The sequence below is a fragment of the Xenopus tropicalis genome, chromosome 5 (genome assembly GCF_000004195.4).
Source record: "Xenopus tropicalis strain Nigerian chromosome 5, UCB_Xtro_10.0, whole genome shotgun sequence".
Lineage (NCBI taxonomy): Eukaryota > Metazoa > Chordata > Amphibia > Anura > Pipidae > Xenopus > Xenopus tropicalis.
The window spans coordinates 154,266,899-154,285,587 of NC_030681.2; the positions used below are offsets into that span (position 1 = coordinate 154,266,899).

General features: G+C 49.0%; 1 protein-coding gene across 2 annotated transcripts in view; it reads left to right on the forward strand.

Annotated features, from left to right (window-relative positions):
- Positions 1-2,178: 2,178 nt before the first annotated feature.
- Positions 2,179-18,689, forward strand: part of rab10 (RAB10, member RAS oncogene family) — a 32,874-nt gene continuing 16,363 nt past the window's right edge. Inside the window, exon 1 of one of the 2 annotated variants that reach the window (XM_031901511.1) lies at positions 2,179-2,640. In XM_031901511.1, coding sequence (XP_031757371.1) covers positions 2,514-2,640 — 127 coding nt within the window. In that variant the 5' untranslated portion in view covers positions 2,179-2,513. The remainder of the gene's footprint in view (positions 2,641-18,689) is intronic. The other variant, NM_001126746.1, reaches the window with a different exon arrangement.

The following is an 18,689-nucleotide window of genomic DNA, read 5'->3' on the forward strand; positions in this document are numbered from 1 at the left end:
TGGGTGGTACAATTGGCTGCCCATGATTTCCTTCTTTATTGACATGTTTTTAACTTCTTCACTGGAACTATGACAAACTAGATATATAAATATACCGTGCTGGTTGGAGAGCAACACTTCAGACTTAATACTGTTAACCCTATGTAAAGGGTCAATGTAGAAGCCCATAGGGCAGGAATGAACAAGGGCATGGTGGGAAGGGGGGCATTTCCCTTTTTTGGGAAAATAACTCCTCACCATGATGCAAGTACGTTAGGTGACCCCTCCCCAGGGTTGTGAGATTTATTTTTCCAAACCAGCCAAAGTCAGTTCTAATACCAGCCCAAAACTAGCCAAAAGCCTCTTTGAAAATAGCCCAAATATAGCCCAATACGCGCAATGAAAAAAATATGGGAATATATGGGAGTATATATATGGGAAAACTTGCCTTTTTAAAGAGTATAGTCACTACCATACCCCCCAACTGTCCCGCTTTTCGCTTGACAGTCCCGGTTTTTACAGCGCGTCCCGCTGTCCCCGATTGTTCAATGAATGTCCCGCATTATGGAAATGCAGAACATTCATTAAACTATCCAGGCCAGCGGGACGCACTGGCTACAGTGGATCGCTCCGGCTCCTTCTTCGGCTCCTCGTACGGCGGCGACAGGTCCTTTTATAAGGTTGCGCCCGTGCGTACGTGTGACGACACACGTACGCACGGGCGCAACCTTATAAAAGGTCCTGTCGCCGCCGTACGAGGAGCCGAATAAGGAGCGGGAGCCCAAGAAGTCTATGGAGGCCGCAATGGGGGCCGCTATGTATGAGGTACTCACTATGGGGGCAATTGGGGGGGGTACTGTGTATGGGGGGGCTCTGTGTATGGGGGGCTCTGTGTAAGGAGGGCTACTGTGTATGGGAGGACACTGTGTAAGGAGGGCTACTGTGTATGGGGGGGCACTGTGTATGGGGGGCACTGTGTATGAAGGGCTACTGTGTATGGGGGGGCACTGTGTAAGGAGGGCTACTGTGTATGGGGGGGCACTGTGTATGGGGGGCACTGTGTAAGGAGGGCTACTGTGTATGGGGGGGCACTGTGTATGGGGGGCACTGTGTAAGGAGGGCTACTGTGTATTGGGGGCACTGTATGGGGGGGCACTGTATGGGGGGGCACTGTGTAAGGAGGGCTACTGTGTATGGGGGCACTTTCTATGGGGGCATTGTGTATGGAGGGTACTTTCTATGGGGTGCTGTCTATTGGGCCATCGTGGGCACTATTTTAACTATTTTAAAAATGGGGTGTGGCAATTGGGGCGTGGCCAAAATTTTTGGGAGGTATGCACTACCCCTGCCCTATGCCTCCTCTCCAGTTACTGGCATGGCTGATGTTTCCCTGCCCTCTGTGCCCAGTCCATGAGGTTATTGTAGTTTTGCAGCTTCAGCAAAGAGGAATAGAAAAGGGAGCTTCTGTCTACCCAATTGCATGCTGGGTAATGTAGTTTTATATTAATCTTATTCTGTAGGCTAATTGTAAGAGACAAACTACATTACCCAGCATGCACTGAGATGCAAGGGGAAACAAATCCTTGACTAGTTCCCAAACTACAAACCTGCCAAGACTCCAAAAACAGTCCAAATTTGTACCTTGTTGGGTTTGTACTTTGGAAACCCGCCCAATAAGTAGCCCAATTTGGTGGAAAACCCGCCAACCTGGCAACCCTGCCCCTCCCCGTCTGACTTTGGTACCGAACCGTGATTGTCATGTAACTGCCTAATGTATAAAGTTGGATTAAGAAAAAAAAAATCCCTTAGGAGACAGGCGGTAGCGCGCAAACCATCAGGCTGAGGGGAGTGGCCGCCATTTTGTTGACTGCATCGCAAGGTGGGCGGTGCCTGCTCTGTTGGGACGCGCAGAGGCCAGCATTCAGCCAGTGTATGGTTGCGCGCTCCCGCGGTGGGCGGTGCCTGCTCTGTTGGGACGCGCAGAGGCCAGCATTCAGCCAGTGTATGGTTGCGCGCTCCCGCGGTGGGCGGTGCCTGCTGTGTGGTGACGCGCAGAGGCCAGCATTCAGCCAGTGTATGGTTGCGCGCTCCCGCGGTGGGCGGTGCCTGCTCTGTGGGGACGCGCAGAGGCCTAGGGAGAGGCCTGCATTTAGCCAGTGTATGGTTGCGCGCTCCCGCGGTGGGCGGCGCCTAGCTGTGGTGAGTACGCGGAAAGTCTGTGGGAGGGATAGCCATTTTGTCCGGAGTCTCCCAGCGAGGCCGGAGAGGAGGGGCTCAGAGAAGGTGGGAAGAGGCCGGGACAAGCAGGCGGCACTTAGCGAGCCGAGAAGCGCACTGAGCTGGGTGTGGGGCCGCCGGCTTTCTTTCTCTTTTCCCCTGTGTGTGCGTGTGCTTCACCCGGTGCTGGGGGCACCCTCCGGCCGGACAGTCTCCCGTCCCGTCCCCGCTGGGCCTCCCCGCCCCCCCGTGTATGAGGAGCCGGCCGAGCCGAGGCCGCAGCCCCAGGCGGAGGGAGTGAGACGGAAACAGTGCCCATGGCGAAAAAGACGTACGACCTGCTCTTCAAGCTGCTGCTGATCGGGGACTCCGGGGTGGGCAAGACCTGCGTGCTCTTCCGCTTCTCGGACGATGCCTTCAACACCACCTTCATCTCTACCATCGGTAAGCGCAGGGGGGCCCGGGTGGGCTCATTGGCTATGGGGGGGGGGGGCTTTGCTCCTCCCCTTGGGTCATCTGAGAGGGGCAACTTCGGGTTTGATGGGTAACTGACAGTAGGCAACTAACCTACATGGGGCATTGCCAGCTGTCCCTATGGGCATATTGACTGGTCCCTATGGGCATATTGACTGGTCCCTATGGGCAGCTGATAGGGACATATTGACTGGTCCCTATGGGCAGCTGATAGGGGCATGTTGACTGGTCCCTATGGGCAGCTGATAGGGGCATATTGACTTGTCCCTATGGGCAGCTGATAGGGACATATTGACTGGTCCCTGTGGGCATATTGGGCATATTGACTGGTTCCTATGGGCAGCTGATAGGGGGACATTGACTTGTCCCTATGGGCAGCTGATAGGGACATATTGACTGGTCCCTGTGGGCATATTGGGCATATTGACTGGTTCCTATGGGCAGCTGATAGGGGCATATTGACTGGGCCCTATGGGCAGCTGATAGGGGCATATTGACTGGTTCCTATGGGCAGCTGATAGGGGGACATTGACTGGTCCCTATGGGCAGCTGATAGGGGGACATTGACTGGTCCCTATGGGCAGCTGATAGGGACATATTGACTGGTTCCTATGGGCAGCTGATAGGGGGATATAGACTGGTCCCTATGGGCAGCTGATAGGGGGATATTGACTGGTCCCTATGGGCAGCTGATAGGGGCATGTTGACTGGTCCCTATGGGCAGCTGATAGGGGCATATTGACTTGTCCCTATGGGCAGCTGATAGGGACATATTGACTGGTCCCTGTGGGCATATTGGGCATATTGACTGGTTCCTATGGGCAGCTGATAGGGGCATATTGACTGGTTCCTATGGGCAGCTGATAGGGGCATATTGACTGGTTCCTATGGGCAGCTGATAGGGGGACATTGACTGGTCCCTATGGGCAGCTGATAGGGGGACATTGACTGGTCCCTATGGGCAGCTGATAGGGACATATTGACTGGTTCCTATGGGCAGCTGATAGGGGCATATTGACTGGTTCCTATGGGCAGCTGATAGGGGGACATTGACTGGTCCCTATGGGCAGCTGATAGGGACATATTGACTGGTTCCTATGGGCAGCTGATAGGGGGATATAGACTGGTCCCTATGGGCAGCTGATAGGGGGATATTGACTGGTCCCTATGGGCAGCTGATAGGGGCATGTTGACTGGTCCCTATGGGCAGCTGATAGGGGCATATTGACTTGTCCCTATGGGCAGCTGATAGGGACATATTGACTGGTCCCTGTGGGCATATTGGGCATATTGACTGGTTCCTATGGGCAGCTGATAGGGGCATATTGACTGGTTCCTATGGGCAGCTGATAGGGGGACATTGACTGGGCCCTATGGGCAGCTGATAGGGGGACATTGACTGGTCCCTATGGGCAGCTGATAGGGACATATTGACTGGTTCCTATGGGCAGCTGATAGGGGCATATTGACTGGTTCCTATGGGCAGCTGATAGGGGGACATTGACTGGTCCCTATGGGCAGCTGATAGGGACATATTGACTGGTTCCTATGGGCAGCTGATAGGGGGATATAGACTGGTCCCTATGGGCAGCTGATAGGGACATATTGACTGGTTCCTATGGGCAGCTGATAGGGGCATATTGACTGGTTCCTATGGGCAGCTGATAGGGGGACATTGACTGGTCCCTATGGGCAGCTGATAGGGGCATATTGACTGGTCCCTATGGGCAGCTGATAGGGGCATATTGACTGGTCCCTATGGGCAGCTGATAGGGGCATATTGACTGGTCCCTATGGGCAGCTGATAGGGGCATATTGACTGGGCCCTATGGGCATATTGACTGGGCCCTATGGGCATATTGACTGGGCCCTATGGGCATATTGACTGGGCCCTATGGGCATATTGACTGGGCCCTATGGGCATATTGACTGGGCCCTATGGGCATATTGACTGGGCCCTATGGGCATATTGACTGGGCCCTATGGGCATATTGACTGGGCCCTATGGGCATATTGACTGGGCCCTATGGGCATATTGACTGGGCCCTATGGGCATATTGGGGACATTGACTGGGCCCTGTGGGCAGCTGATAGGGGGACATTGACTGGTCCCTGTGGGCAGCTGATAGGGGGACATTGACTGGTCCCTGTGGGCAGCTGATAGGGGGACATTGACTGGTCCCTGTGGGCAGCTGATAGGGGGACATTGACTGGTCCCTGTGGGCAGCTGATAGGGGGACATTGACTGGTTCCTATGGGCAGCTGATAGGGGGACATTGACTGGTCCCTATGGGCAGCTGATAGGGCCTGGTAGGTCTGTGCCACACACAGACAAGTTAGAAGTAAGTAACCATTGTACTGCCCCATGTACAGACATGTCAGTGGGCTACAGACCTTATGTTACCCCTGTTAGGAGTCACCTGCTCACAGAGCCATAGTCGCTGGGATTCGTCTCCCTGTTCCCAGCCCTCACTGGTGGATTAGCACTTTCCTTTCAGGCAGATACTGGCATTCTACAACAGCAGCGCCGCCGCCTGCCCCAGGAGAGGTGATTAATTCACCCCACTCCGCCTACACAGACACATAACTAATGCTCCCAGGAGCCGCACTCGGGGACGCACAGACCTTGCTTGGCTAGCCATCCCTTCATACGGCAACAATCCCCCTAGCCGCCTTATAGCACCTGAGCCCTTCCTGCCCCGGTCTGAGGGCCAAATCAGTGACTGGCCCCACTCATCATGTAGGCTTCTGCTTCTTGCACTGCCTGCTCTCTGTATGCACCAATGAGTATCCTCCTAACTAGTCTAACCCATCTACTGCCCAGGGGGGTCCTGACTCCCCCATCTACTGCCCAGACTGGTCCTGACTCCCCCATCTACTGCCCAGGCTGGTCCTGACTCCCCCATCTACTGCCCAGGCTGGTCCTGACTCCCCCATCTACTGCCCAGACTGGTCCTGACTCCCCCATCTACTGCCCAGACTGGTCCTGACTCCCCCATCTACTGCCCAGGCTGGTCCTGACTCCCCCATCTACTGCCCAGGCTGGTCCTGACTCCCCCATCTTCTGCCCAGGCTGGTCCTGACTCCCCCATCTACTGCCCAGGCTGGTCCTGACTCCGCCATCTACTGCCCAGGGAGGTCCTGACTCCGCCATCTACTGCCCAGGGGGGTCCTGACTCCGCCATCTACTGCCCAGGGGGGTCCTGACTCCGCCATCTACTGCCCAGGGGGGTCCTGACTCCGCCATCTACTGCCCAGGGGGGTCCTGACTCCGCCATCTACTGCCCAGGGGGGTCCTGACTCCCCCATCTACTGCCCAGGGGGGTCCTGACTCCCCCATCTACTGCCCAGGGGGGTCCTGACTCCCCCATCTACTGCCCAGGGGGGTCCTGACTCCCCCATCTACTGCCCAGGGGGGTCCTGACTCCCCCATCTACTGCCCAGGGGGGTCCTGACTCCCCCATCTACTGCCCAGGGGGGTCCTGACTCCCCCATCTACTGCCCATCTGGCATTTTTAATATTCACCGCCTACTGTCTGTGGGGTATTCAGCTCTTGGTACCTGGGAATCAGCATTGCTACTTAGATGTTCCTTAATTGCATGTAACTAAAATAATGGGAATCCCTCAAGGGAAACCCCTACCCCTAGTGCACTGCTGCAATCTAAACTGGCCCCTGGTGTATATTATAAAGTTCCGGTGTAGTAGGTTTTACTCTTATTCCTTAGGGTGTTGTTAGGCCACAACTACTGGACTGGGGTAGCTTGCCTGTGCCATATATATATATATATATATATATATTATTTGACAGGGCTGTTGGGCCGAACAAATGGAACAGTAGAAAGGAGGCCATACCTTGCATGGTGTCCATTCATTCTGCCCACAAGCCAGACTCTGTATAATTAAGTGCCAGCTTTTGGCACGAAACGCATCAGGCTGGAGATGTTTTTTCTTTCAATAAAAAACGGACATGTTCTAATTGCACCACTTTAGGCTAACTGGTCCAGTGCCTTGTTTTTGCTTTGCTGTAGGGGACAGGCCAATGTATGGCCGATAGCAGCCCCAGATACAGCAGGTAAGGCTATAAGCTCAGACTGGCAGTAATACCCTGACTGGCGTCTCTGGGCATATGATAGAACTGATCCCAGGGTATTTAGGGCACTGCCAGGTAGCAGCAGCCTTAGGAGCCGGTATAGCCGGCCCTCGGGGGAGCCCTGCCCTGGGCTGGACGTGGAATCCGCTATTAAATAGCATATTTGTATAGATTGCTTCACTCCCAGTGAGCCATCTGGTTTTTATTGGGCTTTAGTTACGACACAGATGATAAAATAAGCAGCTTGGATTGTGTGAGAAAGTACCGAGCGAGTCTCATTGGGGCGCAGAACCCTGGCTATGCACCCAGCACCCAGTCATTCTGCGTATGGGCTGAGCCTGGTTAATGTGTTATTTGCAAGCTCATTCCCTCTGTACCTACTATCAATATGTAATGAGTGTCACCGCCATGATAACAAGTGTTCATACAATGGCTGTGCTATCAGGTACCAGGGGTGTAGCGGCGAGGGTTTAGGGTTCCTACACGGAGTAACATTACACGCGTGTGCGCCTATCGGAAACTTGTCATTGTGTGCCATAGCGCTACATGGTGTCGACACGACCGGGGCCTTTTGTAAGCAGTTTTTCTTGCTGGGTAAGCATGTGATGTATAGCTACACCCTCCGGATCCGTCAGAGCCCGTACCGTATAGATTCCAGCACAAGGATTGCTTCATACCAACACACGTTCCTTTGTTCCACTGCCGCTTCTGATCAGTCGCAGTTAAACAATGGAAGGTTTGGGTACAGAAGTTTTATACATTGGCTTATAGGCAGCACAATGGCCCACGGCACCCTGATTGTTACATTGCAAGGGCTCTGGGACTGTTTGGTTTGCTCTCTGCTGTATTAGAAGGATCCGTGGGAGCCGTGTCCCCCGGGTTCTGCTCATTCTTCTCCTTGTGCAATAGCCAGCTGAGCCGGGAATGTGCTCACAGCTCAAAATAACCTGACTCACTCTGAACATGTCTGCCCAGTGACGGCTCCTGGCAGCTTTGGTGCCTTATGTTACACCATTGTGCTGCTGGGAACAGAAATGTGATGCCCTGGCAAAAGCTACAGGCTCGCCCAATATGCCAATCATTCCTTTCTGCTCCTCTGTGGCAAGCAGTATGGGAGTCCCTTTGTTTGTGGGGTAACAGACCCTTCAAGCCTTGGGGCGCATAGCTTCTGTGCACCCTATGCTTCTATGCACCCATGTATCTGTGTGGCAACTTTAGGCCAAGCTTATGGCAGTGCATGCTAATATTGTGGGCCTGGTCCTATTGGAGTGTAAAGCTGCCTCCACATGGCCTGGTCCTTTAGGAGCATAAAGCTGCCCCACGGGGCCTGGTCCTTTAGGAGCATAAAGCTGCCCCACGGGGCCTGGTCCTTTAGGAGCATAAAGCTGCCCCACGGGGCCTGGTCCTTTAGGAGCATAAAGCTGCCCCACGGGGCCTGGTCCTTTAGGAGCATAAAGCTGCCCCACGGGGCCTGGTCCTATAGAAGCATAAAGTTGCCCCACGGGGCCTGGTCCTATAGGAGCATAAAGCTGCCCCATGGGGCCCTGGTCCTATATAAAGGAACCCTAAGTGACAATAGGTAAATAATCCCCTTGGGGTACAGAGCCCAAGAAGCACAGCTGGGCACATACAAACTGCTGTAAATAGTGAGGAAACAGTGAAATCAGCCAGAAACACTGCGCAGGTTGTTTTCCCCATTAACATGATTCACATGTAGGGCCTGTAGTTTCTCTTTCACTTTATTCTTGCGCTCACTATAACCTGCTCGTGCCTTCGATGGTATGGCACTGCCAGCTTCCTTGTGCCCACACAGGTTTCCCTGGTGCTTTCTCTCCATGCGATTGGTACATGCAGTTAGTGAGTTGCGCCCATTGGTGTATTTGCCCTATTCCAAAAATTATGTTGAATTTTCAAAACATTCCTGAGAGATAATAAAAATATTCCCAGTACCCAGAGGCCCAGACAGCCCCCCCGGCCCAATAAATAGTTACTGTCTGTGGCACCTTACAGCCCCCTGGCATTCCCAGTACCCAGAGGCACAAACAGCCCCCCCCCAGCCCAATAAATAGTGACTGTCTGTGGCACCTTACAGCCCCCCTGGCATTCCCAGTACCCAGAGGCACAAACAGCCCTCCCAACCCAATAAATAGTGACTGTCTGTGGCACCTTACAGCCCCCCTGGCATTCCCAGTACCCAGAGGCACAAGCAGCCCCCCCCAGCCCAATAAATAGTGACTGTCTGTGGCACCTTACAGCCCCCCTGGCATTCCCAGTACCCAGAGGAACAAACAGGCCCCCCCCCCCCGCCCAATAAATAGTGACTGTCTGTGGCACCTTACAGCCCCCCTGGCATTCCCAGTACCCAGAGGCACAAACAGCCCCCCCCCAGCCCAATAAATAGTGACTGTCTGTGGCACCTTACAGCCCCCCTGGCATTCCCAGTACCCAGAGGCACAAACAGCCCCCCCAGCTCAATAAATAGTGACTGTCTGTGGCACCTTACAGCCCCCCTGGCATTCCCAGTACCCAGAGGCACAAACAGCCCCCCCAGCCCAATAAATAGTGACTGTCTGTGGCACCTTACAGCCCCCTGGCATTCCCAGTACCCAGAGGCACAAACAGCCCCCCCCCCTAGCCCAATAAATAGTGACTGTCTGTGGCACCTTACAGCCCCCCTGGCATTCCCAGTACCCAGAGGCACAAACAGCCCCCCCAGCCCAATAAATAGTGACTGTCTGTGGCACCTTACAGCAGCCCCTCTGGCATTTGCTTGAACCCACAGATTGCCAGTCCCGGGCCTGTGCTGTATCATTTTGCTTATGGGACATATAGTTTTAAAGGGTTAATATACCTCCCTTTTTAACATAAGGCCAATAAATAGAATGTGTGCAGGACATATGTTATGCATATTGGTTTAATTAGGAATCGCTACGGCTTTCACTTTTAAACCTTCTAAATCAGTCAAGTCACTGTTTGAGGAGGAACAGGAAAAAACAAATTAACTGTCCACGAAAGACTAATCTGTATAATGAGCTGATCCTTATCTCAAAGCCTAAAAAAAGGTGGCAGCTTAGGTAACGGAAGAGTTTGTTTAAACAGAGGTCATTATCTTCATTCAACAATGTAACCATTTGTGATTTAGGAAACCGTTGCCAGAGTTCTGTTGTATTCAGAAACTAATTATTAGAGTATAAAGAAAGCAAAACAAAGCCTTTAACCACGTGTTCCCCAGCCTTGGGCTGTCTGTGTGACGCCGGGGGCTTCAGTAGTTCCCCCCCCCATGTCTGGAAGGTGCCCATGGAACAGCCTTGAAATCTGAGCCGAAGGAGATGAAAGGTAGATCTATATTTAGGCAGTGTTTCTGTGCTTCCCAAATTTCCCTCTTTCTGGGTCAGTTGGGCTATTATGTACAAGCTGCCTGCTCTGCTCTTGCGGGGGTATTCTGTATTGCCGGGGGTATTCTGTATTGCCGGGGGTATTCTGTATTGCCGGGGGTATTCTGTATTGCCGGGGGTATTCTGTATTGCCGGGGGTATTCTATACAAGCCCGTGGTTTCTGAGAGCCCACCTCCTAGTACATTTGGGATGGGGGCTACAAGCCTGTGGCTACCTCAATATCCTCCCACTTCATTTGAGTGTGGCTCCTGGAATTGTTCCTCTACTCAGAATAAAATATTCAAAGCTCTTGTTCCTTCCGGATATGATCAATAAGTCTGTGGCTACTGAGTTCCTTCCCTGCGCATTTGGGATATTATCTGTGAACATCTGTCTGCTGGGATCATCCGGGACATTATCTACAGGGCCCCGGAGCAAGATAGCAGCTCGCAGTAGGTATCAGAATAGCACTCAATTGTAAGAAATCCAAGTCCGGCTTGGGACTCCTCCAGTTACATGGGAGTAGGAGAAACAATAGGTTAGCTGAAAGCAGTTCTAATGTGTAGCGCTGGCTCCTTCTGAAAGCTCAGACTCAGGCACACTTTACTGCTGCGCTGCAAGTTGGAGTGATATTGCGCTGCAAGTTGGAGTGATAATGGAGATTGGCTATTCCCGCCCGCCTCTGCACTTAGTATCACTGCTTGGAAATGACCCCAGTGTATCCTTGTAATCAGCCGCCATTCCACCAAAATAACTGCACGTTCAGCCTTGAATGCGTGCCATCTTATGCGCATTGGCGGCTGGCAGGGGCTGATAGTAGAAGAGGCAGAGACCCCGTGGGAGATATTTATCAATGGGCCATTGAGCGGTGGGGCAGGACCCTTACAGCTGTTCAGCAGAAGGATATGATGTTTCCTGTAGGGGAGTGAAGCCGTGTAACCCCCCCCCCATGGTTCTATTCACTGCTGCTAATAGCAATTATATATACAGGTATAGGACCCCTTATCCAGAATGCTCGGGACCAAGGGTATTCCGGATAATGGGTCTTTCCGTAATTTCGATCTCCATACCCTAAGTCTGCAAAAAAATCAATAGTACAATAATTAACCCCAATAGGAGTGTTTTGCATTCAATAAGGATTATTTATATCTTAGTTGGGATCAATTAGAAGACACTGTTTTATTATTACAGAGAAAAGGGTAATCAGTTTTAAAATTTTGCATTATTTGATTAATATGGAGTCTATGGGAGATGGGCTTTCCGTAATTCAGAGCTTTCTGGATAATGGGTTTCCGGATAAGGGGTCCGATACCTGTACATATAAGTCACAAACCATTGCACATTTGTAATGAATGTATATTGCATAGTGGCATAGAATTATATTTTATTAGTGTAAAGATGTATTTTGGGTTGACTTGTCCTTTAGCCGCTGCTTTGTCTGAGGAATAAACAGTACCTATGTGTGCCCTTGTTCTCTCCCTGTAACAAGGTCTAATGGCTGGCTCTGTCTGTACTGGCTGGGATACTAGTTAGACTCAGAACCAGTAGCCGGACCCCTGGCACAACTAATGTTCATTTCACTGTAATCCTTGCCTAGCTGCACTGCTGTGAGGTGAGACCTGTGATACACGTGTAATGTTATTATACAGGGAGTTTAGTAGAGCCAATAGCTGCCATTCAGTGCTCCACTATTCCCAATTATCCTTAATATTAAGCTTAACCTTAAATATGTGATAGAATGGCTAATTCTAAGCAACTTTTCAATTGGTCTTCATTATTATAGTTTTATTTTTAAATATTTGTCTTCTAACTCCTTACACCTTTCAAATGGGGGTCGCTGACCCCGGCAGCCAGAAACCATTGCTCTGTGAGGCTCCAGTTTTATTGTTACTTTTTATTACTTATCTTTTTATTCAGCCCCTCTCCTATTCATATATCAGGCTCTTAACCAAACCACTCCCTGGTTACTAAGGTTAATTGGACCCTAGCAACCAGATGAACTGCTGAAACTCCAAGCTGCGAAACAAAAAGTAAAATAATAAAAAACTACCAGTAATAAAAAATGAAGACCAATTGCAAATCATCTCAGAATAGCACTCACTACGTTATACTAAAAGATCATGTAAAGGTGAACAACCCCCTGCCCGGCAACTGTGTGTGGCTTGCTGTGCCCAGGGCTGTACCATGAGCGGCCAGAGGGGTGAGTGGGAATATACCATCTATATACACCCCGCTTGGGTAACGTTTGCCCGACTTGGTTTCGCATAAGTAACTCAATGGGATTTGACAAGGGGGCAGATTATACTGTGACTTCAGAAAAATGACTAAAGTGGATCTGTTTCCTAGGTAACCCGATTGGCCCATTTCTGTCTGTGGGTTTGTTCATATTTTATTTCCTTTGCAAAAAAAAATCCTTGTTGGATGTATTTTTAACTATTCGGGGGGGGGGGGGGGGGTGTACATTGGTTCTTAAAGGAACAGTAATGCAAAAAAGTCTAAAATATAATGTACTGCTGCCCTGCACTTGAAGAACCTGTGTGTTGGTACAGTAAAGGGGGCCATACACTGGCCGATTCTAGCCACCGATTTGGGTCCCTTAGACCCGGCAGCTTATTGGCCCGTGTATGGGGCACTAACAACGGGCCTGTCCAACCGACATCTGGCCTGAAATCGGCCATATCTCGATCGGGCAGGTTAAAAAATTTAGTTGGATCGGGGACCGCATCGGCTCATTGATGGGGTCCCTGAACGAACTGCACCTATTAATGGCGGGGGGGGGGGGTGCACAATGTTAGGCACCCACCTGTGATTGTAATCACTTAACTGATACCCCAGGTTGGTGCGGTTGTCTGCTAACAGGAGCACCGTCCCCCGGGGTATTGGGTAAGTGGTTACAATCTTTGGGGGGGGGGCTAACATTATGCCCTCCCCCCCAGTGTTTATACCTTTCTTTCTCCTTTGATATCCCTCTTTTCCCCTGTATTTAGCGCAGCTCACAAATAATGTAACAACCTTCTCAATTATTTACCGTCATTTATAAAGCAAACAGATCAAGTGGCAACACCGGCGGCCATATTGGCTCGATGAGAATAAATGTGTCTCGCTCTTTGTGTAAAACGAGTTGTGTGCATAGGGGGGAACAAAGAACATTCCGGGCAGGGCGACCCTGTCCCCCCAGGCTACTCATTGGGTCACATAACATCTCGTACTGTAAGTGGGAAAGCGGATAGGCCCTCCATTCCTTGTCTTCCAGAGTAGCGCACCAATGGCAGCCCCCCAGCTGTTGTGCCAATGTCTCTGTATTGCCCATCTCTGAATTCTTAGGATGTGTCCACAGGCTTGAGTCTTTCCTTTGGGCTACTAATAACCCCAAAGAAAGTGGAATCCCCCGGATATGTCACTTCCCCTAACAAACAGGAAATAGAACTTCCTAAAGGGAAGGCTTGTGTAGCCAGGTGTACTTTAAATTAACATTCAGTATGTTGTAGGAGACAATGGGTCTTCATTTTTTATGAGTTTTTTTAGTTATTTAGCTTTTTGTTCAGCAGCTCTCCATTTAATATTTTAGCAGCTATCTGGTTGCTAGGGTCTTTTTTACCCTAGTAACCAGGCAATGGTTTAAACAAGGGACGGGAATATGAATAGCAGAGGGCCTGCATGGAAAGATAAGTAATATAAAGTAACTATAACAATAAAACTGGAGCCTCACAGAGTTCTGGCTGCCGGGGTCAGTGACCCCCTATTTGAAAGCTGGACAGTAGAAGAAGAGAGAGGCAATAAAAGACAAATAATGAAGACCAGTTGCAAAGTTGCTATGTACTGTTATCAGTCACTGGTATAAACTGCGCCTTTTACTTTAGTTGCTTGAGTATCACTTATATAAATAAGCTGCAGTGTTGCTATGGGGGCAACCATTCCACCCCAAATAGGGCACATCTTTATATAGCTCATACCAGGTAAGCTCTGTGGCATACAATGGGTGTAGTTTTTACACAAGAAGGTAAATTGGGGCCCAACGTCATTCATGGCTCTTTACAGAACTATAGAATGGAAATAAAACAGGGCATTTGTTGTCTAAATAATAGTTCTAGAAGCTCATTGGATAGATGCAATCCCTATATAGATATATATCTCTGTCCTTGCTGTTCCTTTAATTGGCAGCATTGGGTGGGGGGCTGCGGCGGGGTGGGGGCCCCTGCCCTAGATACGGAGCAGTTGGAGGGGAATAATAAAGTGCTTTCCTGGACCGGCCTGAGAAGGACAAAGTGATCTCATATTAATGGAATGTTAATTGCCGAAACAAGCGCCGCCATTGCCAATGCTAAACTTCTGTTTTCTATTATGGGATGTGCTTGTAGCAGAGCTTTGCCCCAAAGGGCACCAACACCCCCCCCCCCCCCCCCCAAGGGGCAAATGCCTTGTCTCTGGCTGTGCTGCTTCTCATCTATGGCAGCATTATGGGCTCTCTGAGCTTCCCCTTCAGCTGCTGTAAGCTTGACCATCCCTCTGGCCCCGGGTACGGGATCCCTTATCCAGAAAGCTCCAAATTGCAATAAGGCCATCTCCCATAGCCTCCATTTTAATTACGTAACTTAGATTTTAAAATGATTCTCTTTTCTCTTTAATAATAAAACAGTACCTGTACTTGATCCCAACTAAGATATAATTACCCCTTATTGGGGGCAGAACAGCCCTATTGGGTTTATTTAATGGTTAAATGATTCCCTTTTCTCTGTAATAATAAAACAGTACCTGTACTTGATCCCAACTAAGATATAATTACCCCTTATTGGGGCAGAACAGTCCTATTGGGTTTATTTCATGGTTAAATGATTCCCTTTTCTCTGTAATAATAAAACAGTACCTGTACTTGATCCCAACTAAGATATAATTACCCCTTATTGGGGGCAGAACAGCCCTATTGGGTTTATTTAATGGTTAAATGATTCCCTTTTCTCTGTAATAATAAAACAGTACCTGTACTTGATCCCAACTAAGATATAATTACCCCTTATTGGGGCAGAACAGTCCTATTGGGTTTATTTCATGGTTAAATGATTCCCTTTTCTCTGTAATAATAAAACAGTACCTGTACTTGATCCCAACTAAGATATAATTACCCCTTATTGGGGGCAGAACAGCCCTATTGGGTTTATTTCATGGTTAAATTATTCCCTTTTCTCTGTAATAATAAAACAGTACCTGTTCTTGATCCCAACTAAGATATAATTACCCCTTATTGGGGCAGAACAGCCCTATTGGGTTTATTTCATGGTTAAATGATTCCCTTTTCTCTGTAATAATAAAACAGTACCTGTACTTGATCCCAACTAGGATATAATTACCCCTTATTGGGGGCAGAACAGCCCTATTGGGTTTATTAAATGGTTAAACTGATTTTTCAGTAGACTTAAAGTATAGTGATCCAAATTACAGAAAGACCCCTTATCCGGAATAACCCAGGTCCTGAGCATTCTGGATAATGGGTCCTGTACCTGTACCACCGAGACCGGGAAGGGGGTGCCTTCCCCTTACTCTGTGCCCCCCCCCCCCCCCCGGGCAGTAGTGCCATAGCTATTTCCCATGGAGCATTGAGGCAATGAATGGGGCTGTACAAGGCCAGACCTCTGTCCTTTGTTTCCCCTTTAGCATTATTACCCCTGTGAACTTGGCCTTTCAAGTAAAAAAATAAAATCTGCCTTTGTCCATTATGTGTTTTTGAGGTCCCTCCCCATTCCCCTGGCCGTGCCAGTACAATTTCCTTTTGTGTGCGCTGCGGCGGGGCCCGTGGCCAGTGTAGGTGGGCCAGCTGGGCTTGTGCTTAGCCAGCACCCGGCTCTGTGCGTCACACTCGGGCACATGACTTGCTGGGATATTTTGGGTAACTGTGTCATGGGTACAAGTGCTTGTGTTATGTGTTATGGGCTGGGAATGGGTCCCCCAGGCACCACTACTGGTCCATCTAAGCCCTGCCCTATTCATCAGGATAGGATCCGGGGTTAACTTGTCCTTTAATCCTGTCCCCCAACAGTTGCCATTTTAAAGGGGTGGTTTACGTTTTCGTTAACTTTTTGTATGTTATTGAATGCCTGATTCCTAGCAACTTTGCAATTGGTTTTCATTACTTTGTATAGTTTTTTAATTATTTGTCACCCCATTCTGACTCTTTGCAGCTTTCAAATGGGGGTCACTGACCCTGGCAGCTCTATAAGGCTACAATTTTATTATTATTGTTACTTTTTATTACATATCTTACTATACTATGCTCTCTACTACTCATATTTATATCTCTCGTCTAAACCACAGCCTGGTTGCTAGGGTAAATAAGACCCTAGCAACCAGATAGTTGCTAAAATACCAAATGGAGAGCTGCTAGATAATTGAAGATCAATGGCAAATTGTCTCAGAATATCAATGTCTAAATCAGTAAATTAACATTTGTGAATGTAAAATCATATTCATTTTGCAATAGGGATGCACTGAATCCACTTTTTTGGATTCGGCCGAACCCCCTAATTCTTCGTAAAGGATTCGGCCGAATACCGAACCAAATCTGAATCCTTATTTGCGTATGCTAATTAGGTTTTGGAAGGGTTAAATATTTGCCACACACAAAGTGAGCAGCAAAAAATATTCACCTTCCGTGTTTATGTAAGTAAATTAGAGCAGGGATAGGTGCGGCCATATATGTGGCTGCCGGCATGGTGTTGGCATTGACACGGCGGCTAGTTCCCGGCTAGGCAGTTGCACCCACACACAGTGTATTTGCGCCAATAACCGTATGTGAGAAGCGCACTGTGTGCCCCATTCAGCTCTCAGCGCTGTGCCGGGGGAATAATAATGGGATAAAGAGTCGGATACCCGGGCAGTGCCAGGCTGTGTAAGGGTGCTGGGTGTGGCTCCCACATGATTACTGTGCCGGCCTCGCCCTCGCATTATTCCCCGGGGATAGAGACGCTCATGCTTGCTCCTACAGCCTCATACTTGTCTGCCTAAGCAATGACACATACATATATACACACACTGACACATACGCAATGATACACACACACACACACACACATACATATCACTGACACATACGCAGTGATACACACACACATGCAATGACACATACATATATACACACAATGACACACACACACACACACACACTGACACATACATACACACACACTGACACGTACGCAATGATACACACACACATGCAATGACACATACATATATACACACAATGACACACACACACACACACACACTGACACATACATACATACACACACACACACACACACACTGACACACACACACACACACACTGACACATACGCAATGATACACACACACATGCAATGACACATACATATATACACAAAATGACACATACATACACACACACACACACACTGACACATACATACACACACACACTGACACAATGAGCTGTGTGGGGATTGGCTGTGTGTTTGCTGCTGCTGGCAGTAATGTGAGTAACGGCTGGGTGGATACGGCTTAATGCACAGTGGGACCTCGCTTCCCCCCATTTCTGCTATGATTTCTAGGAAGTTGGCACTTACAACGTTCCCCCCTTATGCCTCTGACTCCTGAAGGCATGCTGGGAGTTGTAGTGCAGTAGTGTAGTGTAGTTGTGGTACAGGTATAGGACTCGTTATCCAGAATGCTCGCGGCCAAGGGTATTCCGGATAAGGTGTCTTTCCATAATTTGGATCTCCATACCTTAAGTCTACTAAAAAAATCAATAAATCATTAATTAAACCCAATAGGATTGTTTTGCATCCAATAAGGATTAATTATATCTTAGTTGGGATCAAGTACAGGTACTGTTTTATTATTACAGAGAAAAGGGAATCATTTAACCATTAAATAAACCCAATAGGACTGTTCTGCCCCCAATAAGGGGTAATTATATCTTAGTTGGGATCAAGTACAGGTACTGTTTTATTATTACAGAGAAAAGGGAATCATTTAACCATGAAATAAACCCAATAGGGCTGTTCTGCCCCAATAAGGGGTAATTATATCTTAGTTGGGATCAAGTACAGGTACTGTTTTATTATTACAGAGAAAAGGGAATCATTTAACCATTAAATAAACCCAATAGGGCTGTTCTGCCCCCAATAAGGGGTAATTATATCTTAGTTGGGATCAAGTACAGGTACTGTTTTATTATTACAGAGAAAAGGAAATCGGTTTTAAAATTCTGAATTATTTGATTAAAATGGAGTCTATGGGAGACGGCATTCCATAATTCAGAGCTTTCTGGATAATGGGTTTCCGAATAAGGGATCCCATACCTGTACCATGTTATCCTCACGGGATAAACTAGCAAGTGTTTTGTGGTGCTGGATTCCTACGTGTGCCGGTAGAAAGGCATTCTGGGGCAGTTAGTTGCTGATGGTACCAGGGATCTATCGCGGGTGAGTAACACGCTCCGTGGGAGCCTATAGAGACAGGCACTTTGATCCTGCCACGCCTGTGACTCTGGATCTGCCCCCACCCCTGTTATTAAGCCTTTAGGTAAGTAACAGGCGT